Here is a 25,170-nt window from a genome sequence, read left to right as displayed (position 1 = left end):
AATATAAGTTAGGGGACCTAAGGCCGTATAAAAAGTTATTATTTTATTTTTTGACTCATTTTTATTTTTGCTTCAAACTTTCAACATCTTAACTCTGCATCTGATTTTGAACATTTTTGCAATTGGAAGTGTGCATCTAGGACTAACGGTTGCGAAAATAAATCTTGCAAGTTAAAACGGAACACCTTGTACAAGTTACATGATGTAGTACCAATATACAAATCAAGGCTATTAGCTGTTTTACAGGTTACCTTAAACTAACTTCAAATTTATTATATTTAAATCCCAATGCGGAGGATGAGGATTGAATTTGATAAGAGAAGTATAAATGCATAAACTCTTTTAATTATCATTTATGTTCCTTTACTTTCTCTATTTCTTCAAATTACACTAGTAGGGGAATGAGGGGCAAAGTGATCTATTGGGGAAAAGGGGAAAGTAAAATATATTACTCTGTTTTTAGCACTGCATATCTGGTAATATTTTAAGCATGTAGTAACGCATAAAGTTGATTCCAGTCAAGAAAAAGTTTCTCTGAAGATCAAAACATGCGATGATGCGAACAATTTTGAAATAATTAATAATCATATCGTAATGTTTTTTATAAATTTAATTATTTTTTTGTTATTAATAATGATAAAGTTGTAGTGATTAAAATTTTAAATATCAAATGAGACCTGCTACCATTGAGTACAGCATTTATTTATTTAATAGTAAGCCAATTTTATTTTTAATGCTTTGTACAATTAATAGAGTATGCGGGCAAAGTGGTTGGAACAAAAGTTGGAGTCTTTCACCTTTTCACTCATTTATTGCGTACCTTACATATGTTCATTTACATTCTTTCATTTGATAATTCTATTGTTTACTCATAGATTCATTCACTTATTTTCTTACTATTTCACTACTTTACTCTCATTTATTAATTTCATATATTAATTAATTAGTTACTTAATTTATTCGTTTATTGTTTCATTATCTATTAATTTATTCATTCATTCTTTTGTTTACTCATTCATTTGAGAAACATATTTTTATATTCAAGCAGAAAATATTTCATTGTAAAAATATTTTATTTTTCACTTTGCTCTATGAAAAAAAAAATCTAATTTTTTTTTTTGAAAGAACAAATTTACTGCCAAAAGCAAAAAAAAAAGTTTCAATATAAATTTTATTACAAAATACATAGTTATTTCATGATGTAATGTAATTTTCAGCCAATTTGTTCATGTCCCATGTTCTTTTCCCCAGATTCTCCAACTTTAAGATTATTTCATTGACAAGCCAGAAAAAAAATCTATATTTTAAATACTTTTGCAATTAATTGTGTGCAGTCGTAAATCGTAATTTACTGTTGTTGTTAAACATAATAAAGGTGTCTTCTAATGAAGTCAGGCGATCTTGATACATGAGTTTTCCTTGAAGCACTATCAATAAATATGTAAACGTAATAAATATTTGCAAAAAATGTCACAATAATTGCTTTTATTGTATGTTTTAAAACATAGTGTTAAAGATAAACCGCCCGCAGCACCTATTGTTAGAAATACTCTGACTCTAAGAAGTAAACAAATCGGGAAGAAAATTCAAGATATGTGCAGTAAGTTCACCCTTGGGACACACTAGATGTACTTTTTGTATTTTCAGTTCGTAATGAGACTAGGTGATGGCTTTTTGGAAAGGTCTGTGGTTGTGTTTAAGAGGAGGGGAAAAAACGTGCTTTTATCTCATTTCGGAAAAGAAGAAAAAAAGCGAGGTTTTATGTTCTTAAGCACACAATTTTCTAGCACAGAAGGGAAAAAAAAGATTAAAGTTAAAAAGTTAGAAACCATGCTTTATTTTTTGAACTATAACATGTTTATTGCTGCTTAAATTCCTGGTCGTTAAGAAGCTCTTCAACGATAAATGTGCTTAAAAGCGAAATTTTACTCGGGAAAATTTATTTTGTGGGCAAATTCGAATTGATTTTTTCTCGAAAACAGTATCATATATAAATCACATTTTTAGTGTTGTAAAAAATCGATTTCGCGAAAAGCAACCTATACCCAATTTCGGAGTTTAAATATTTCATAAGCAAATTTAGGATGAATGAAACTATTAAAGAGTATATTTAAATTAGTGCTTAACTCCTGAACCTCTACTTCATTTTCAACGAATTTCTACTTACAAGAAGAAATTTCGACTAATTTTAAACCATTTGTTTAATTTTGGGCTTGAATAATATAACTCTCCTCCTTTTTTTGTGAGAAGGGGGAGCGGGGTAAATTTAAGCTTTTAGTGGCGAATAGTAAATGTCTAAATTTATGGGGATAAGTTAAATTTAGATGAGCTCCTCTGATTCTATTTTTACTTCCTTTTACAAAAAAGGAAGTATTGTATTCGCGAAAAAAATTTCACCCAAAAATCGGCCTTAATTTCAATTTTACTCACCCCCAAATGAATGTTGAGTTTTTTTTCAACCCGACCACACGTGGATATGTGCTTAGAAACGTATAGACACCTGAAATATCCATTTTGACGATCCCCGAGTTAATTACAACGAGTTTTCTCGTGACGTCTGTATGTACGTATGTATGTGCGTATGTGTGTATGTATGTCGCATAACTCAAGAACAGAATGTCCTAGAAAGTTGAAATTTGGTACGTAGACTCCTAGTGGGGACTAGTTGTGCACCTTCCTTTTTGGTTGCATTCGAATGCTCCAAAGAGGGTTTTTTGCCCCTTTTGGGAGGAAATCATTGTTAATTTTGATGTAAACTCAAGTGGTGTTATAATTTGGCGGACACTTGGCGATATATCGCCAGTCATTTGGTCGTCAAGATTTGTTGCTAACTTGGCGATTTTTAAATTTTTTTTTTTTAATTTTTTAAATCTGGTTTCAATTTGGCCACTGTTGGTGATATTTAGAGAGTAAACTATTGAATCATATTAAAACTGCCAATAATGAGAAAATGACATTAAATTGGAGTAAAAGGAAGTCATGTGATGCACACATCAGCTCGTTTTCTCCAATGAGTTCCGACTTATCAGACAGTATTTCGACTAATTTTAAACTATTGATTTAATTTTTGATTTGAATAATACAGTGGCCGCTGCTTATATGGATCACGTTTGTTATAAACAGTTTGGATTCCATAAAGCGACTGGTTCAAAAAGCGGCTACTTCAATAAAGCTTCTTGTTCGGTTTTTGACAATTTGATTCATTAAAACGGTTGATTCAATTAACCACTGATTCAATTAACCGGCGTCCACTGTATAACAATAATCTTTTTTTGTGGGGGGGGGGGGGAGGGTTAGATTTAAGCTCTGAGTAGCGATTGGTAATTGTCTAAATTTATGGAGACAGGGGAAATTTGGATGAGTTCATCTCCTTCTATTTTTTCAATAAATTTTTATTTATCAGACGAAATTTAGACTAATGTTAAATGATTTATTTGGTTTTGAATGAGCTAATCTTCTTCTTCTTCAGTAACACGAATGCTCTGTGGGATCTAGCCTTCTCAAGAATTTTCTTCTAGGTCTATCTTTTCTTGACCATGGTTTCCTTACCTATGTACTTTCAAGGTGGTAAGATCATTTTCTAGGCAATCAACCCATCTGAGTAGGTCGACCATTACTTCCATTTCAGTGTGTTTGGCCAAGAAAAATTTTTTGTTGAACGTTGAGGATAAGCGCCTTAACTTTTACTACTTTTTCAACGAATTTCTACTAATTACACGGAATTTAAACATTTCAGACCACTTATCTACGAACAGGGTCTAACAAATCCCGGGTGCTTAGTCTCCCAGAGGATTAAAAAAGGAACTTGGCGACCCTGTTCTCCTGGAAAAAGAATCAGACTCCCTGTTACAATGATTTTTCCAAAAATTGTCAGAAATAATTTTTCTGGAGCCTAAATTTCTTTTCTTGATCCCAAAAATTTTACCTTTTTTGTCAGTCTCTGTATATAAATTTCCGACTATTTATACGAATTTATGAGTTGAATAACGATTCCAAACTTTTGTGGATTCAGTTTAAGCTCCGAGAAGCGAATTGTAAATGTATAGGGATAAATTTATGGGGCACGGTAATTTGCATGGACGTTCAACTTCTGTACTTCGATTATTTTTCAATGGATTACTACTTATTAGACAAATTTTAGTCTGTTTATATCAGAGTTCAAAGCTTGAATAATATAACGAGTATCCACTTTTTACTTCCTTTTACAAAAAAGGAAGTATTATATTCGCGAAAAAATTTGCACTCAAAAATCGACATTAATTTCCATTTTACTCACCCCCGAATGAATATTGAGTTTTTTTTTTTCGACTCGACCACACGTGGATAAGTGCCTAAGAACGTATAGACACGCGAAATATCCATAATGACGATTCCCGAGTTAATTACAACGAGTTTTCTCGTGACGTCTGTATGTACGTATGTATGTGCGGATGTGCGTATGCATGTCGCATAACTCAAGAACGGTAAGTCCTAGAAAGTTGAAATTTGGTACGTAGACTCCTAGTGGGGGGTAGTTGTGCACCTCAACCTTTTGGTTGCATTCAGGTCTTTCTAAAGGGGTCTTTTGCCCCCTTTTGGGTAGAAATCATTGTTAATTTCGATGTTAACTCAAGTGGTGTTATAATTTTGCGGACACTTGGCGATATATCGCCAGTCTTTTGGTCGCTAAGTTTTGTCTCCAACTTGGCGACAAATTTGGCGATTTTTTTTTTTAAACTGTTTCAATTTGGCCACTGTTAGTGATATTTAAAGAGTAAACTATTGAATCACATTAAAATTGCCAGTAATGGGGAAATGACATTAAATTGGAGTAAAAGAAAGTCATGTGATGCACACATCAGCTCGTTTTGTTTAAATTTAAGCTCTGAGTACTGCATAGTAAATGGCAAAACTTACAGACCGGCACATAGAATTCTATCTTGCATGCGACAGGATATGATTATTATCATTATCAAATAATACAATATTTATTCTTATTTTTGATAACAGTAATACAATAAGGAGCTATATTTACCGCGGAAGGGATTAATGACGATATTTACATTTATTTCACCAGGGATAAAAAAATAAAAGCGCACGTTTTCAGTTATTGAGAAAGTCAACCATGAAAAGTAAATTGCGCTTTTTCTAGATGCGAGTCCGCAATCGTTTTGCTAAATTTATATGTTACGGATCCAGTTCTTGCACTTGATTCTAGAAGCGACTCGAAATAGAAGTCAGTGATTCGAAATAACAAGAGTTTCTGGTTCCCGTCTTTCTGAACATTAACAAGGTCTTTCCCGTAAACGTATTTTCAGCTTTTAATAGGGTGTTCGGAACGGAAATAGAGAAGAGGAAGTTACTAAGGAAAAACAAATGTTATTAATATTGTAAGATATTTCTGTATTTCTATATAATTGATAATTTTTGATTCGTTCTTACTGTATGAAAGCAGGAAAGTTTCTTTTCTTTTCATATCGTATGTTTGGTGTGATACCAAAACTTGTGTTTTTTATAGCTTTGCCAAAAAAGAAAAAATACTAACGAGCAAGTTTTATTTTTAATTGCTACTTATTTTGAATAACATAACTTATAATCAGTTATCCTTATAAATATAAGGATGAATTCACTGATCGAGTTACGCTACTGAAGTCACCAACAATGAATCTGGCGCCACGGCATGAAAATTTGGTAATCTTTTTTGGTCATGTTTGACATGCAAGGAACTGCTTTATTTTTTAGAGGTCGAACTGGATCCGGTAACTTAACAGTTTTACTGGTACGACTCTGTCATTTCAGGGGAATGAAGAAACGAAAAAGGGGTCAACAATGAACGTTATCTACTGGAGTTTAGGGTTAATCCACCGGAGTTAGGGTTAAAATGTCAACTATTAAAATATCACTAAACAGACAATTCCTTCGTTTAAATGTGGAAGCAATGTTCATCCGTCATACCTTGACAGCCGATTTTCTAATAAGATAACAACTATTAATTTTTACACTTGAGCATTTTTTATCAACTTCTATATAAAAACAGAACTTCTGTTTCTAGTGAAATTGATCACTCCTACGGGGGAAAACCATATCTCAAGTTGATCTTCAAAAATTTCTTTTTCTCGTAGGATCATTCACCAGTTTCATAAATATAATTACAGACACATTAGATTTATCTGCATAAGAATATAGATATTATGAATCGCAATCTCTAGGGTCAAAAAAGGGCACATAATAAAGGAGTTTTAAATTTATCTGGTGTACAAATAAGTCTTAAAGGATTTTTTTTTTTCAATTTTGACGCTTTTCTGTGAAAAAAAAAATGGTTTCATGTTCAGTTTTCGAAGTATTACCCATCGTTGGCCACTACTTTTTCCCATCTTTCTGGCAATTTTCGGATGCCTACTCGAAAAAAATCGATCCAATTTTGGACTTCTTCAAAAGAGCAGAAGTGCTGATCCTCAAGAGAATATGTCATCGACGAAAACAAATAGTAGTCGGAAGGGGCAATGTCTGGGCTATATAACAGGTGGGGTAGGATTACCCATTTCAGGGTATCGAGGTATGTTTTGACCGGCGGTACAACATGAGGCGGAGTGTTATCATGTTGCGAAATTACCTTGTCTTGTCTTTCCTTATATTGTGGCCGTTTTTCCCGCAGTGCTCGGTTCAAACGCAATAATTGAGTTCGGTAAAGTTGTTTTGCACCAGTCTTCGTCCAATATAGCCTCCAATTCGGCATTTTCAAACGTTTGGGGCTGTCCATCGTGCTCTGTGCCATTGGTATCAAAATCACCACTTCTAAAACGTCTATACCAAAACTCACAAGTGGAAATCGATGAAGCATTTCCCCCGTAAGCTTCTTGCAGCATTCAATGGCCTTCAGCAGCTCTTTTTTTTCAAACGGAAGCAAAAAGTAAACTTTCCCTCAAAATTGTGTTTTGTTGGCACAAAAGTTGACATATTCAAAGCCATGTTGTTTCCACTTCAGCGCAATGTCACATACTGAAAATGAAAGCCTAACGATGATCCTTTAAAACTTATTTATACACCAGATAGAAATACAAGCCATAATAATATAGGAAATTTAATTTTGGTGGTTTCTTGTTGAGTAGAGCAGTACTCAAGCAGGGTAGTTTTGGTAACCTCCAACTGACCTACACAAATTTTAATAGTGTCGTTTTATCTATTGGTTGTAAACTGAAGCCATAAGAATTTCGAAAGTATTGTACAGACATTCTAGAAAACAAACATGCATAAATTATTTTTGAGAAAATTAATTTATTTTTGAGAAAAACCTTGCTTAAAGTTATCTTGCTATTTAAGAAAACTTTGAACATAGCGAGGAATTTTGTGTAAAATGAATCATTCTGAAAAAAAAAGTGCAACTTTGAACAAGAAAGATAAAATTAATTGAATTCTTAAAAACTCCTCATTTTTATTTAAAGCATTCCAAGGTTTACTATACTTACTGAACGAACGCTACTATGTGGATTGAAAGATTTCAACCACTTGAAATCCGAGTTTAAGAGTAGACTCCAAACATACAAAAGTATTGGATAGTACAAGTAGCTGTGCGCGGTGTTGTTAACTTATTTTCCTAAATAAAAGTTGTAAACAGGAGTAAAAAGCCTTAGTGCAGCATTGGGGTTTCTAGTTACTTTTCACATTAAATATTCCAAACAATATGAAATAGAGATGCACTTTTTTAATAGGACTGTGCGTTTAATACGAAATCACGGATAAAACGACTATTTTGTAAGTTAAATTTTGTTTGTTATTTAATTACAACAAAATTGTCACGCATAATACGTAGATTTGAATACGTAAATTTATTAATGAACATTTCAGTTTATGAGGACAAAACTTCCTGACCCTTCAGTGGAAAAATTTCGCATTTGAACATATTATTGTTTTAAAAAGAAATTATTTACCTTTTGTGTGATTGGAAAAAGGTTACCATGTATTGAAAACGCAATTGTTGAATCTTTAAGTATGGAGAATAAAGCTCATTAGCACCTGAGAACATAGCAGCAGTAGACGTTAAATCCCGGTTATCACAAATTTGCCAATTCAATTGCGCTTGCGCGCGAACTTGGCTTTTTGGGCTTTCTGTTTTAAGATTTTGTGTTGCTTGCTTATATTTAGGTAGAGTCCCAACAAATTAATGAATGCGATTAGAATATTTTCACAGCGATTTCGTGATATATTATATGAAACTACGGATATGAATACCTGATAATCTTTATAATGTAAAGGGAAAAATGACATTTCAATATTTATTGGTTTGAAAATATTTACTTAACGTAAACGTAAAACACGTTGTGTACTTCAAAAATGATTGGAATAATATGAGTACAGATGTCTGTCTTTTGTGGGTATTTTATGTTAGCGTAAATAGCAGTATTATACATTCTATTTAGGTTGATGGTTCGACTTTGTATTAGAAGTGATGCTGCAATTCTAATACGCTCTTTTGAGGTTGAAAATTTGGCCCTGAAAAGGGCCTTTGATAGAAAAATCAGACTCCAAATCCATTAATAATTAAGACTCAAAACTCAATCTTTAACGAGACCTAAAAACTAAATCAGAGAAAGCTTTGCGATTTCTAATTTTTATCTGTTGCTATCTCATATTTATTAACAAATTTAAAATGTTTAATCAATTTCAGCAATATTTTTGAAATCAGCTAAGTCCGCGCGCAAGCGCAGTTGAAATGGCAAATTTGTGATAACCGGGATTTAACGTCGAGTCATAGCAGCTTGCTTGAGGATAAAACTATCCATTTTGTACATTTTAGGGTAGACCGGAGCACGTTTACGCATTGGGTACGTTTACGCAGTGCCCTTTTTTCAAAACGAGTTATAAATGGAGAGCCAAAAGTCATACCAGATTGATGCTACTCTCTAGCAAAATTTCTCACAAGTTTTTAAGCATCAGTCGAGCTTTGGTTTAGTATGCGGATAGAAAAATCTGTTTTCTACCAAGTCGAGTAAATTTTGAGTTGAACGTTTTGAAGCTTATTGTGAATAAATAATACTTTGTGAAAAACAAATAAATAGATAAAAAATAGCAGACATTTATCCTTTGTTTTGAGAATTGTATTTATATGGGCAGAAAAGTTATTAAACTTTGTTGCACGTCAAAAATAAATACAAACTTGCCAACGGGGTACGTTTACACATTTTCATCGGGGCACATTTACGCATGTTCTTACTGTGTCTTACTACTCTGTATTATTTTAAACGGACCCGAACGCTTTTTTCGCTCTGTACTGTCTCAAACCATTAGTATTTTCAGGTTATTTAGTTTTGAAAATCACCATTCATTTTAAATTGAGTAACAGATTCGTATCTTATAGCTTACAATCATATAGTGCTGTCTTCATGCCTGTTCGGCTTTAACTATATACAATATTCAGCCTGTAATACATTTTCTTTATTTTAAAGATGGTAAGACATTGCGATCAAAACAATAGCAGGAACCACGTGAGATGTCAAAATAATGAAAAGGCTTATCGATAATAAATGCATTCCTCCCACTAGGCCTTCCACATCGTCACATATGGACTACCCCAACCGAGAGTATTTGAAAAAGTAGGACTAAAACTTAGGATCCAGGAAAGGATTGCGAGTATCCTTCCCCCCCCCCTAACTGATACTCCTCCAATTAAAGAAGCCCTCAGACAAGAGCAGTTAGAAGCTACAAAGAAAAAAAAATAAAATGGGCAGAACAAAAAAAAAAAAGAGAAATTTCTTTAAAATTTACAAGTTTCTATTGAAGTAGAAATAGGAAACATCAAAGAAAAAGTACGAAACCAAAACCTGCGACAGGGAAAAAGTTAGTACACTCTGTAAAAAGGAAATTAATGAACGATTCTGTGAAAGAATGAGAAAATGTGCCTGCATTTATGGTTTGAAAGCACACAACCAAACGAAAAAAAAGGACAAGACAGGATTCAATGTTTTAGGTGTCAAAACTCAGTCCCCTGACAAATATGCGAAAAGAAATACTTTATTTTTGTAAGTAAAATCTAACAGTGACGAAAAAGATGACTAAATAGTTTCTGTGTTTACTTAGCAATAAGCCCTGTGATTTTAAATTAGCCTATAAAATGTTCATTAATTAATTATTTATTATTTTTTTTATTTTCAAAGTGTTTTAAGAGAAATAAAACATTTAAATTTGTTTAAATATCTATATCACTTACTGCTTGGTATCATTTTTATTATGCGTAAACGTTTCCCCTTTCGATGCGTAAACTTGCCCCGTGTTTGAGGTAAGTTTACGCAACCGACATGGACTCAAAAAACATTTTTATTACGGTTAAAAACACAAGCTGAGCAACCAGTAAATATTCAAATTTTGACTTCATTAATTGCTTTATAAAACCACAATGTCTGAAACTTCCTAGATTCAAACATAAAAATTAGGAAATTCATTGAAAAAAATCCTCGTAAATGTGCCCCGGTCTACCCTATCCTTTATTGTTCGTTTTATCATGCTTTCATTCCAAAAACATTAGTTTTAAGAACTCAGTTAACTTTTACTAAATGCTTTTCTAATTTAGTTACCATGTGTGCATTAGTAATAGACTAATTAACTGTGCGAAGCATTCGCGCTTGACAGCAGTTATTCAAAAATTCAATTATTTTACCAGTAATTTTTCGAAAAAAAAAAAAAAAACTGTGCAAAAAAATTTTTTTTTTTTTTTTCGGATTTTAATGCAAATGCACAACTGTGGTTAAAATGCCGCAATGAGTTTAAATTTTCTTGGAAATTTCGATTAACTAGAAAGGAAAAAATTAATTCTAAAACGATAAAACCCTTGGTGAGATCAAACATACGACGGTTTAAGCAACTGCGCGGTACGGTCTTTCTCGTGTTGCGCTATACATTTAAGCAATGCTTTATAAAAAAAAACAGTATAAACAAATTTTTCCGAACAACCACCCTGTGTGTTGTCTGTTTATTTTTGTCAAATGTGGAGAAAAAAAAATTTTAAATGATGCTTAACATATGTAGCAGTGAAAAGCAAAGGGATTTTTGGAAGGGAGGAGAAGTGGATTTTTTTAAGTTGCGAGAAAAACGCATTTGAAGTTTAGATCTTAGGTAGGTTTTCATTGAAATTTTTTTCTAAATCATGTGAATGGCAGATTCTACCAGGACTACTTGCACCAACGCTGAGAAGAGGTTCTCTTTTCATTTGTACTGTTTATCTCATTTTTTTCAATTTTGTCACTTACTTCCCTTTGCTCCTCACTGCCCCTAATAAAGTTTGATGAATCATTGAGAAAGTCATGGCGTTGCCACAAAAAAAAAAAAAAATCCTTTGAGAAATGGAAAATGATTTCTTCTGAATATAGATAATTTTTTTTTCTCACAGTTTCATGTGTTAATAGTTAACACTAGGAGTGCGACATCGACGTCGATGTTTTAGAAACATCGATGTTTTTGTTAAAACATTGATGTTTCAAAGCATCGATGTTGAACTTTCGATACTTTTTCAATGTTGATGTTTTTGTATTTTAATTGAAAATTGTAATAACATTTCTCACAAATAAGTGATATTGTGGAAAAACATCAATGTTTCGAAACATCGATCTTCAAAATGATTTAAAAAAAATTAAAAAAAAATAAAAAACACTCTATAGTATCTATAAATTGACCCAAAAACACTGAACTCTCGGAACCCTCGACATCAATGTCCTACCCCTTATACTATATACAAAAGGAATTAATGTCTGAGTAGTATATTCAAAAATGTATGTTTGTTATATATTGATAAAAAGATCGATGTTTTTTGGTCGATGTATCAATACCATCGATGTTTTAATTTCTTGCATCGATGTTTCGAAAAATCGATGTTTTGCCATCGATCTAGTAAATACAAAAAACGGCTGAATCCAACAATTCGTAAACTGCTGTTTTTGTAAGTTAATCCACATGTTTCACAGTTACCCTCAATGACTGCATATGTTTCCAACTAGTTTTTCCTTTGTATGATTTTTGGAAGACATTAAAAACAATTTCACATTTTTGCTACTTTATGCATGTAACACTCGTTTTTTCTCCCTCTCACAGGCCAATATTGTTTGCACAAAACATGAAAAGGAAAAGGTCAAAATGCAAGCCACAATCGAAAAGCTGCAGGAAGCATTCTGTGATAAGGAATCAAAACTTCAGGTAACAAATTTTGAATATTATTTTAACATATACCGTGTTCACTTCACCGCCAGTTGGGGATTACTGCATAATAAGCATAAATTAAAGTAACAAAGTCATTTTCAGCAGTTGATAAAATTTGCAACGCTATTCACGACATCTCGCCTTTGAAATATAAATTTCTAAAATGCAACAAGGGAGGATTAAAATAAAACTTTTAACAAATTCATATTTTTGGGTTTTGCTTTTGATCCCTCAACAATTTGCTTAGTCTACCGAAATTTATAAATTTATAGAGTAACAGCTTTCTGAATTCTCAGTTAAGGTGGTTCGTTCATTATCATGAGCTTTCATTGCAAAAATTATCTGTTTAGTGTTTTAATTTTGGCAGTTGAAGGCTGTTTACTTCAAACAGATATACCAGGCGTCAGAGATGTTTCCTTAGGAATATCAAAGTATGAATGAATAAAAGTTTTAGTGTTTGGGTGGAGTAGAAATAAAATGACGAATTGAATTTATGATAGAAATTATTCTTTGCCGATTCACAGCAGTTGTTATACCTTAAAGTTGCTTCACAGCAAACGTCTTGATAAAATAATGAAGATTTTACTATTATGAGCTCTGAAATTGGCTAAATGTTGCACTGAATTCCGGTGTTACAAAAAGGAAAGGAAAGAGAAGAAAGAAGAAAGAAAGTTAAGTACCTCGAAGAAAATTAACATAGAGATGACACGCTATACTTAGAAATTGAAACCGGACGTTGAACCTATGTAACCCAAGATTCTTAGCTTCGTATTAAAGATCTTGGGATACAATGATTGAAAATATTGCATTATTCGAATCAATCTCAATTGATCGTTAATTTAAACTGAGGTATCGTTGTAAGTTTATGAAGCTCGTTTAGGAAATTCCAGTAAAATGTGAATTAAAACGTAAACGAATCCACCAATTCCTTTATTCGGTCGCTTCGCGAGATTTGTTGATAATCAATCTTTCAAAGCAAACACGTTATCATCAACGCACATAATCATCATCTTTCTTGCTAATTCATTCAATAACTGCGGCTGCAATTTCATCTCCTTTTTACCATAGACGTGTCCTCTGTTTTAAATTTTCTTACTCTATGGTTAAGTATGTTAATCGACCCCATTCTCTTATGATATAGCCTTTTTCAGCACCGATGGTGCTCAGTAAAGGAGTCAAAAACATCAAATTCGTTGGAAATGTCGAGGGCAGCATGTTTGACAAATCAAGACTTTCACAATGTGTCACTTGTTGGATGATTTGGCGCAAGTTTTGAGGTGATATTTATTTTTACTGTGAACAAACAACACTAGCTACCTTCGTTTTTCTTGTTCCCATTGCGCATTCATTTGTTTACCAGCAAGTTTCTACCATACCAGAAGTTGGTTACACGTGAGAAACCTCATAAGTTATGTGAGCTAGAATGGTCAAGTATAAATGTACTGGAAAGCTTTCATGATTAATTTAAGTATCTGTCGCGCTAATCACAGTGACGGGCCTGTGCATAAGTAAGTATTTTTATGTATGTGTATGACAATCAAACAATGCGTATAATCTGTTGAATGTTTCCGATAGAACGGCATAGTTAAAGTTCTTTCATTTGGCAGGACACGAAATCCCAGCTGGTTCGGGAGCGTCGCATGTCTGAGATTTTGGAACGGCAGCTCAAGAACGCGCGGAATCTCTCCGAGCAGTTGGGAAGAATCATACATGACCGGGAACAAGAGATCCGGACTCTGAAGAATCTGCTCAACAAAAGGCAGGACCTTTCGGAGGCGGCTGTGCAGGCGGCAGTGCTTAAAGCTTCGAGGCAAAGCGGGGACAGGAGGCGGCAATCCAGGGACGATTTCCAAGGCTCAATGAGGAGGGTGAGTCTCTTGAGTTTTTCTCTTAAAATTGCACAAAAATGTCGATTAAATTAAAAGAAATGAATTCCTCTTGAATAAATGAAAACGCTGTATTTTACTGTTGCAAACAATAATTCTCTCTAAGGATGAACGCAATGACTTTATACAATATTCATGCGCTCAAAACGCTAGCTAAGTTTCTAGTTATTTCCTGCACTGTTAAAAACTCGGGAAACATTTCAGGTAAATATTATGGTAAAACGAAGTGTTTGCAGTACAGAAAAAGTTTACCGTAAATTGTAACGGAAAAAGTAAGCTATTGCAGCGCCAATTTACACCACGAAACTTATGGTGCGAAGCATATGTTTCTCCATCCCCGGTTACTTCCCGTGCCCTCTTGGTATGGTGATAACGAAGCGGTCTCGAATCACGACGGCGCTGCGCAGATTCGGCCCCAACCACGCGCAATTTGTACATTTTGCTCAGTACAACTAGCCGCAGCGTTCTTGTTTTTTCTACCATAAAATTTTACAGTATAATAGGATTTGACATAAAAAGTTACTAGCAACATGGAGGCCAGTAACTTTTACCCCAAAACTTCAGGAAAAATTTTCAGTGATGCTTTCAAAGGTCCAAGACTAAAAAACATGTTCGTCTTCTACTGATCACTACCCATAGTCTTTAAAGAACCAGTAGCAGCAGGTGGAAGGATCGGTTAAGCACATATAAGTCATGTGAGCAGGACCTAAAGAACCAATCTCTGCACCGAGAGCTATCGGAGTCAGAGGAAAGCCCTCCGATTGCTTTTTATCTCATTTATTGTCGCTGAAAGATGTAGCAATTTGTCTTTAACAAGTGGTTTTTATTAACAAAAATACTGGTATGAGTCTAATTATATAGTGCACCAATGTAAATCTGAGAAATCGTATAAATTGATGTCATAAATGGAACTACGAGGGTCATTCAATAGTTTAAGAGACAAACAGACCTGGAGGGAAAAAAACGTTTATTTCTACAAAATAAGACTTTTACTACTTTTCAACACACCCCCATCAAAATTTATACACCTGTCCAAACCTGTTACTAGCTCTTTTATACCGGCGCAAAGGACTCTGTCTTGGTGTCGGAACAATTTTCCCACAAATTTCTTGATATCTTCGTTATCCTGGAACTTCTTCTCACGTAATGCCTCCTTCAGTGGACCAAACAAATATAAATCAGAAGGTACTAAATTCGGGCTATAAGGGGGATGTGGTAGTACCTCCCATACCATTATATCTATGGTTTCAAGGGATGATTGAGCAACGTGAAGATATGCTTTGTCTTGCTGGAGAATTACGTCTTTCCTCTGAGATCCACGTTTCTCTCTCATGGCTGACTTCACCTTCTTTAAAAGAATATCAGAGAAATATCGGCTGTTAATTATACGCTGTTCCTCGAGATAATTGCAATGTACCTCACTATCGATAGGCCAGCTAGAACGATGCCGTTAAGACAGTGGTTATCGACCACTTTTGAACTTTTTTATCCACTTGCAAAAATTTCCTCGATTCGTACTACTTTCACATGCACTGTAGTCTTTTAAGATTACGTATACACTAGCTGTTTTTTCCCTTCAGCAAACAGAAAACGAATCACAAAACGTAATTCAACCTAAGTGGAATTTTCAAGAAGACGTGACACCGTTTAACTTAACTTTAAGGTTATAAACAGAGCAATGTTTATCAATCAGCTGGTTAACACTCATACCAGTGATGCCAACTTATGATCCAAAATGTACCAAACTCGTTCTACCAACAATCTTTTCCTCAAACCAATTGAGGCAGTGAGAAGCTAAGGGATTTAAGAGGACATTTTCAAGTTTCGAGTAAACCGACTATAACATTACAGCACAGCAGCACCCACCAGGGCTACTAGTACCATCTCTTGCCATAAGACTGAGGAGGGGTTCACCTACCATTTGTGCTGGTTATCTCCAAATTTTTAATTTTGCCACTTAAATCCCTTTGCTTCTCACTGCCTCAATTTGTCTTTAATTATTGATTGACCCTAGTAGGAACTCAGTTACGACTCGTATTCAAACCTATGGTACAATAACTATGTGTAAGTATTTTATATTCTGAGTCTAAGAAAATCTTGATCAGCTTTCCACGGAAAAAGAAACTCGCCACATGTATGAGTTCTTGGGAACAATCCTTTCATTATTTTGAGATGATGAATAGAGTAGAAAACCCTTTACGTCGTATGAAAAGGATCATTTTGGGGATTCAGAGTCATCCTCTAGGGAATAATCCGGGACATTTTTCTCCACATGTCTGTCTGACAGGCGAGAAAGGAGAGAGTAATAAGAGCGCAGTTAGCCAGAAAGTGGATAATCCAACATTTGCCCCCCTCCTCCCCACGCAACTCCTTACACAAACATGATGATATATAGATGATGCAGGTGAAACATCGGAGAGTTTATGGGAATGGATTGTGATTTCAAATAATAAATATATCTAACACCAAATCTATGTATTGTATTTCGAGACTAAATCAAGATATTTAATGTTTTATAACTTGATGCAAAAAGATGCTAATAATGTAAGTACATCTTAATGTAAGAAATCATCATGCTTCTTCCTCATTACGTTCTGCTTAATTTTAGAGAAAGACTTAAGAGCAAAGAAGGAAAATTAGATGGCTCTCCCGTCTCCCCTTCAAACTTTTTGAACATGATGTCCTACAAACGCGACTTTAGCTGTTGTTTGACGGACTACGTAATGAAAGAAAAATCGGGGGGGGGGGGGGGGTCCCACACGAAATCTTTTTCGAAATTGTTTCTTAATTCAAGCTCTTCATCATTGAGAAAAAAATACGGCTTTGCAGGTTTCCCTCAGAAATTTCTAAAAACGAAATTTGGAGTCAACTGTGGCGACGTTATGTGATTTCGTGCACATCTGCGGACCCTACCTTAGAATTTTTCTCAAATTGAAGTTTCGAAAACACAACTTTAAGCTTTTTTGGAGACATTGGATGAGATGGGGACTTTAAAGTTCGAAATAATTGTCCTAAATACACATTTTAGACTATTTTTAATCACGTTACAGAAAGAGCCAGGGCTTGACCATTGAGAAGAGGAGGGAATGAAGACTTTCGTTCATGAATCGAAGACTCCTAGGCACGTGATAGCAAAACATTGGTAGAAATCAGGTTTCTTTCGCTTGTTTCACGCGAAACGTGCCAACCATTCGCCGTTGTCGAATCACGTGACTTGGGGTCTGTGGGTCAGCTTTTGTTAAGCCAATGATTGGATTTGCTCCCTTTATTTACTAATTCCTGCTCGAAGTACTTGACTGCCATCAGGAATTTGCTGGTATTGAAGTTTTAAAAACTCAATATTAGGCTAAAAGATGAGATGTGAAGGGATGCGGTGAGCGTTATCCCTTGGAAATGTTTCGAGACTCAAGACCTAAAACTTCACTTTTAGGCTGTTTTGTGACGTTAAGGGATAGAAAGTTTCGGTTGCTCTTCCCGAAAAATGTATCATTTTTTTGAATGTTTAACAACGTAATTTTAAGCTGTCTTTGTTGGGTCAGACCTCACCATACATTTTTAAGCTATTTTTGGTAACGTTAGACAGCGGTCTTGAAAATGCATTTTAAGCTTTGTGACAGTAGGAAGGAGCGTAAAGGTCGGGGAAATTTTCCCTATTTAAAATTTTAGAAACACAAATTTAGGGCAACTTTGGTTTCTCAAAGGTACATAGTTATAACTCCCTTTTGGATCCATGCTTGAGCGAATCACTTAATGTTGAGAAACTCAGAAGTTGCCGACCAGGGTACAGGCAAGACTTACCCTCTCCCCTTCCCTAGATCCGGTACTGCTATATTACCAAATTCGGATGACTCCCTTTTTCACTGATAGAGGACGATAAAATAAAGAGGCCCTTTACATTCGATTAACCATACTCTGATTCATGAGAAGAAAAAGTTGATTTAAAACCTTTCATTAAAATGAATGACTAAGTGTGAAACTCATTGTTTAAAGGAATTTGTTGATATAAAACAGTAATACAAGCAATTATTGTTTGAGTTGGGAATAAGTGCTTTTTAAAATGAACATAAAATTCATTCTGTCTCAATGAAAATTTTACAATCAATGACCAATCAAAGCAATTGTGAAAATCCTGATGCTATCCTGAAAATAAGCAAGAAATCGAACACCAATTGAGATTTCTCTCCTCTTACCTTTAGTGTCATTTTCCTTTAAAAACACAGTGGGTTTTCTTTTTTTTTTTTTTTTTCTAATAAGGTAGTTTTCAAGAAATTTTCTTAAAATCAAGTAGTAGCTTCATCATGTTATGAAATTTATTATTCCTCCGCAAAAGTTAACCTTAACAGTAAAGTGGTCCCTTCACTTTACCACCTAAGTCTGTAGCTTCAACAAAGGAAGAAAAAAAAAGACAATAGTACTGCCGAGATGTCCTCTAGAAAAACGCATGGTTTTTATCGGAGTAATTTTATTATCATAGCCAAAACATTACATTCAAAGTTTTTTTTTTTTTTGCCTCCATTAATGGATCAAAGACATGATTTCCTTATTAGAAAAATGCGTTGAATTTTTCCGCATCAAAAATATGAAATTACCACCCCCTAAAAAGTGCCGCACAGGGCGGATCGCCCCCTCCACCCCCCCTTAGCTACGCCACTGCTTTGAATGTAACGCTGGTCTATGTGTTTTATTGACTTATTTGTACGAGACAAATTTAATGGATGTTTAACGTATTAAAATGTATTTTATGGATTTGGATAAACTGTAAAAACAATGATGTTCAATTGCATATTTTTCTAAAGCAGAATAAGATGGAGATAGCAAAAATACTACCAAGAGAGTAAGAATGCACATTAAGTTGTGACGCATCCCTGCTCTCTATTAAATATAACTAATTTTGTTATAGTAAGCAATATTTTGTTATATTAAGATAATTTATTCATGTGATTAAGTAAATTTATGTTATTCTTAACTCGAAGGTTCTTAATGATGGAAAGAGGTAGATAACTTTAAGAAGCAAAAAAATAAAAAAAACCTTAAATACAAAACCTAGCTTTATAAAATATAATTTAGAGATGTCAGGAGACATTTTCTTTCTGAGATTAAAAGTACAGAAGAACTCACTCCTAGACACTCTCCTCAACGGAATTAAAACGAGAGCCCAGTGCACAATATCGAATTATAGCGCGCATGATTAATTTATGAAATGCCACGTTTCATTAATTTCACAGTTATGATGGAAGGTAGTGCGCTTTCGTCACGAGTTTTGATGCCCTAATTAATGAAAGTGCTTAGGCATTAAATCTCTTGGAAATATGTCATTCCTCAAGCTTCTCTGCCAGTGGAGACAGACTGCTCTCCGTATCATTAGATGTTGAGTAATTTAATTACTCCGGAATCGGCGACACTAAAAACGTTAATTTTCTTTTTCCGAAAAGAATTATCTTAAAATACTATTTGATAAATATCACCCGTAATTTTTGGGTTTCTTCTAGGTGTGTCTTAAAATATTTTTAACGTTAGATATCTGCAACATTATTTTAAAACTAGGAAATCGCCCGTCAAGATATTACTGAGGAAAATTGCTTCTACATTTGAACGAAGCCATTGCCTGTTTGGTGATATTTTGATGGTTAAAATGTAAACCCTAACTCCAGTGGATTAACCCTTAACTCCAGTAGATAGCGTTCATTGTTGACCATTTTTTCGTTTCTTCATTCCCCTGAAATGCCACAGTCTTAACTGTAAAACAGCTAATTAACCGGATCCAGTTCATCCTTGTCACAATAAAACCTTTCCCTGCATGTTGAACATTACCAAAACATATCATTAAATTACGCCGTGGTACGAGTTTCATTGTTGATGACGTCAGGAATGTTACTCGATCACTGGCTACGCTAGTCAACAAAAAAGTGTTTTTTGTTTGCATCCTGGTTTTAAATAGTCAATTCCAACTAATTTTGGGTCGAGAGAAACGAATAGGGTAGTGGATTTTTTTATTAGCTCTTGTTTTCATGACACACAAAAGCCCACTGGAGAAAGATGCACAGCAACCACACATTGATTTAAAGGTTTTGCTAAAAAAGAAAAAAAAATTCTGTGCAATAAATGTTATTAAATAGGTCCTGTTTTATTAAACAATGCTTATTTTTCGAAAAGCAGTGATTGCTTTTGCTTTATTGCTGTAAACGCATCATTTTCGATTGCTTTGTGTACGTCCAAAAAGGACCATCTCTTGTAATAGTTCAGCAGCATTTGGTGAGCATTAACTCAGCCCATTGACCATGATATCGGCTTTTCATTGCAAAGATGTCTTGGTGAAACCTTTCCTCATGCTCACTGCTCATAGCTTTAGTTTTTAAACAAAATATCCTGGAAGAAAAATAGAGTTCCAGAGACACATCATTCATCAATGGTCACAGAACTTCCGTAGGGATTGTTTGACCAACTGTTTTTAGTTCTCGTCTTCTCTGCTGCTTAGAAATACTTGTAATGCACCCTTAAGGGCTTCCTGGGGGATTTATTCTCTCCCGCAATTTGTTTTTCAAAAACAGTGATTTTGATAATTGCGCGTACTTGAAGGGCCGTTAAAAATTCTCTCCTTAACCTTAACTTCAATATATCTTGGAAATTTCCTTCTAAGGTATTAGAAAATTGTCATTGTTCACAGCTTTCACGAAGTTCTTCATTATTCCCAGCAGAATGAGTATAGGTGAAAGTAGAAACGGGAGGACCTACTAGAAGTTGATTTTGGGCATTTCTCTTCCCAGAATTTAAATTTCTTGAAGTCCATTTCGGTTGTCAAGTAGTGAGATTTCCTATCCCATTCTGGGGTTGAAGTTGAGAAGGCAGTCAGTCCCATGGGGGGAGGGGGTCTATCTGCCATAAAAAAGATCATTAGTGAGAATTCACTATCCTGGTTGGCTCTGTATCATGAAAACTAGAGCTAATCTCAACTTTTTAAGGTAATTTTCGTGTTTAACGAAGCAAAATACTTCAGAAAAAGTCATTTTTGAGCCGGATGCATTTTTTGTGTTGATTAGTGCTATTATAATATATATGAGGATATGTTTGCTTGTCGTCCTGACTGACAGGGACAATCCCGGTTTTCAAAGTTCCAGTGTCCCTGCCGATTTATTTCATGTCCCGGTTTAAAAAAAAAACTGATTATAGACGACCAAAAAAAGTCTAAAAATAATTAATTGTGAAACATTATTTAGGATTATTAATTTGTCATTTGTATCGCTGACATTTAAAATCAATATCAGATTAGATTGTGAAGATTTTTACATTAAGATTAAAAATAAAAAAAAATCTAAACAAAGTCCTAGTCAATGCAAAGTACATGTAAATATTGTTTTTTTCCCCCTTATTAAGTATTTCTTCCTACTTAAGTAATTTATGAGCATTAACGTGTAAGAAATACGAAGTTTAAAATTACCAGCTTTTGTCATTTATTATTACCCCAGGTTCAATCGCTTAATTAGTAGACATTTATTCATAGCATGGGAATGAACTACCCTCTAACACTTGAAAAACCAGCTAATAGTGTATAACCTTTTAAATACCTGAGATGCTGGGGGCGGGGGGAGGGTTTCCGTTGTCCCAGTAGAACATTTCAGTTGTCTGACAAGCCTATTTTAAACGATCTTATTTGACAAAACGCTATTTAATCTATTTTTATATTGAAGGCACTTAAGAAATGATAATTTAGTTGTATGAACTGAAACTGAGAAGTGGCATCAGAAAACTGAAAATTCTAATTGCTATTTCATTTTACAATTTTTTTTTACTTCTCTAAATGAATTATTGAGGGTTTTTTCATGTTCCAGTTTTTTTTTTTTAAATTTAAATGAGTAACTTACCAAGTTTTGTTTTCATATTAAATTTTTATTCTCATTTCGGTTAGTTCTTTTCAATGGTTTCATTTAGACTTTCTATTCCACCTTTTCCGTCAATGCAGACACAAATAAGCTGGTACAGGCACATGCACGTACACAAAATTTATTTATTTATACCGGCATATGGGTACGTGTGTGTGCTGAAACTGACCAATGACAAAAAGTTTACAATATGACTTCGACCGTTACGAAACTACGAATTCTTTGTTACTCTGTCAATCGGTATTTGTATTTCCCCAATGTTTCGCTCTTCAAACTAGGAAACCCTAGACAAGGATTCCTTTGTAGGTTTCAATTGCAGTTTCTTCATGAAAACATGTTTGGCTTCGTGACAGACCATCTCTTGGAAAAGTAAACGCGTTTAGTTTGAAGAAAAGATAAAGTTTTAGAAAAAAAAAATCATTTAAGAAAGAATTTGTGAAAGAGTTTCAAAGATAAACTTCTCAGTAGCGTCTCTCGAGGAAAATTTTTTCTGATTTTATTGACATAGTAGAATGCAACTCCCAGAATACTTTAGAAGTTAAACAATGAGTTTTTGATCATTTTCTGGACTTTTATGTATTTCAACACACACGTAAACCCGAAAGATCAAAATTGTCTTCACAGATAAACCTATAACAGGATTACTGCGCAAAGAATTATATTCTTTTAGTACTGATGTTTCGAGGAAAGTAAATATCTTTGAGCGTAATCCTCGTTGACGACTAGTATTTTGCGATGGATAGTAAAAACTAAATAAATAATTTATTCCTTTTCTACACCACAAACGCATTTTACCCAATTTATACAACAAATATTCAAGGTGTTCAAAAAGTCCTTGACGCATTTTAAGAATTCATAGAAAAGCAGCAAACTGTCATACGAATGAACAGTTTGCACCATTATACTTCACAGGTTCAAAAAATTTTTATGACTTCGTAAAAGGGGGGGGGGGAGAAACCAAAAATGTAAAAATAACTTTTTGTGACGACTGCATCGGCACAGTGCAAAAAACCAGGGCTGCGGAGTTGGAAGGAAAATGGCCGACTCCGACTCCGACTCCGACTCCTGGATTTTGAAACGTCCGACTCCAACTCCGACTCCGGATTTTTAAAAAAAAATTTAATTGTATTTTTTCAACTCCCTCTCTCCATTCAAGGGAAGGGGGAAAACCTCTTAACAGAGATTGAAATATTAATTCCTTTTAATAAAAATTTCGCATTTTGTTTTTTATTGTAAACCCAAGACGTCATACAACGTTAGAAATTCAATTTAAAAATCAAACTTTCCAATAGTTGCGAGTTAAAAAGTGAGATGACTTAAAAATCCCTTTTAAAAATTTTGAAAATGATTATCTGTAATTTGCCCCCCTTTAATGTTTAACAAATATATATTGATCAGATCGTGCGCTTTCAATTTTTGAAAGCTGTAACTTGAGAGAAAAAAAAACCTTTTTTTCTAAATCCAAGTTCTTGAGAGGGAGTGGTTTGCCCCGGGTGACATCCATCTGGTAGATGACCCCCAAAGTTAATTTCAGAGTTTATAAAAAATATAAATACTTTAATTCTTAAAATTTTCGCGAATATATTTTAAATTACATTTCATCAATAAAATTTCAACGAAAATAGGGCACATATACGTCAGGAGCTAATTTTACACAAAACGCGGCGGTATACAAATTTGTACGAATAGCTTTTACTATACCTATATTTCTTCTTCGCTAAATTTTTAATTTACATTTTATTGGCTGCTTTAGAATTAACCTAAATATGAAGATTTTAACTGCAATTCTTGAGTCTTGTAATCAAGAAATCATTGACACTTATTTTGTTCCATACTTTTAGTGAGAACCAAGCTTACAGAAATAGTCTTAATAAAGAAAAAAAACATTAGATTATTTCATCGAATCTTTTAGATTCATGCTTTCGAGCCAGAACTTCTTTGAATTTGCCGATCACACTTAAACGTTTCAACCTTAGCTACGGGCGTCGACTTACTAATTTGTAAACGTTTCTTTTCCTATTTTAAACTGAGATAGAACAAAACGCTATATTTCTAATTTTATTTGAAAGTGATTACTTGAAAATGTTATTCAACAAAACCGTTTGCTGACAGTTGCTATTAGTTAAGTTAAAAAGCAAGCAAACTAGGGGACGGCTACAGAAAGTTCGGTAAGCATTCAAGCTAGCTAATTGCCATAATGGCAGTTATTTTCTCATTAATATCTTTTTATACATGTAATCGAACCAATTGGTAATCAATTTTTAAAAAATGTAAGGAGAGTCAGTGAAAAGGAAAGAAAAAAAGAAGCCCGGAGTCGGAGTCGGCATGTTTTCTAACGACTCCGACTCCGACTCCTTTATTCCAAAATCAGTCCGACTCCGACTCTTCGACTCCGACTCCACAGCCCTGCAAAAAACAGACGCCACGTGAGGTGTTTAATAATTTTATTAAACAGAATGCAATACCTATTATGCCAGTGTTCAATGTGTACACCGTATGTTGCTGGAACTACATCTAAACGGTACTCAAGTTCGTCCCATGTCCACAAACGGTACACACATTGAATTCTGGTAATGATAGATATTGTTTTCTGTTTAATAATACCTCACATGACGTTTGGTTTACTTCTGTGATAGCATCACAGCAAGTTACGTATATAATTACAGTTGATTTCCTTTTTTTTTTACAATGCTGCAAAATTTTTGAACCTGGGAAATATTGTAGCGCAAACTGCATATTCATATGATAATTTGTTGCTTTTCTATGAATTTCTAAAATGTGTCAAGAGCATTTCGGATGCCCTGTACATCTTTACGAAATCTATAGAATCAGAAAAGTTGCATTCTTCGCACCTTTCTTCAAGCTTCTCTGAAAAGCTATTGTTTGAATGTTTTTCTACACAAAGAAATTAATAGCACTAATAATCACTATTTTTTTTTTTTTTTTGTACAACGGTATACAAAGATTTTTTTAGAGAAAAAAAAGAAATAAATCGTTTGATATTACTTATGATGATGTTGGATTGAAAAATGTTTTGGCTGTAAAAGCTTTAGTTTGCCTATCATTCTATTAAACACTTGTCACACTTTGAATGAGAATATCCCTTTAGTCAGTTCTTCATACTGCATCATTTCTTTCACTTGTTGTGTTCAGCAAACTTAAAGCCTATTAAAAGCTGTGCTGTGGGGCAGATAACAAGATCTTGAAATAAAGGATTATTTTCCCGTTGATACGTTTAAATTCCA

The 25,170-nt window shown here is 34.1% G+C and overlaps 1 protein-coding gene across 1 annotated transcript in view; it reads left to right on the top strand.

Moving 5' to 3' along the window:
- LOC129234320 (golgin subfamily B member 1-like) overlaps window positions 1-25,170 on the top strand; it is a 221,597-nt gene that overhangs the window by 148,640 nt on the left and 47,787 nt on the right. Inside the window, exons 4-5 of the mRNA XM_054868313.1 lie at window positions 12,058-12,159; window positions 13,770-14,030. Coding sequence (XP_054724288.1) covers window positions 12,058-12,159; window positions 13,770-14,030 — 363 coding nt within the window. The remainder of the gene's footprint in view (window positions 1-12,057; window positions 12,160-13,769; window positions 14,031-25,170) is intronic.

The sequence above is a fragment of the Uloborus diversus genome, chromosome 1, assembly GCF_026930045.1.
Source record: "Uloborus diversus isolate 005 chromosome 1, Udiv.v.3.1, whole genome shotgun sequence".
Classification (NCBI taxonomy): Eukaryota; Metazoa; Arthropoda; class Arachnida; order Araneae; family Uloboridae; genus Uloborus; species Uloborus diversus.
The sequence above is the reverse complement of the archived record's forward strand: the minus strand, read 5'-3'. Positions and strand labels throughout refer to the sequence as shown.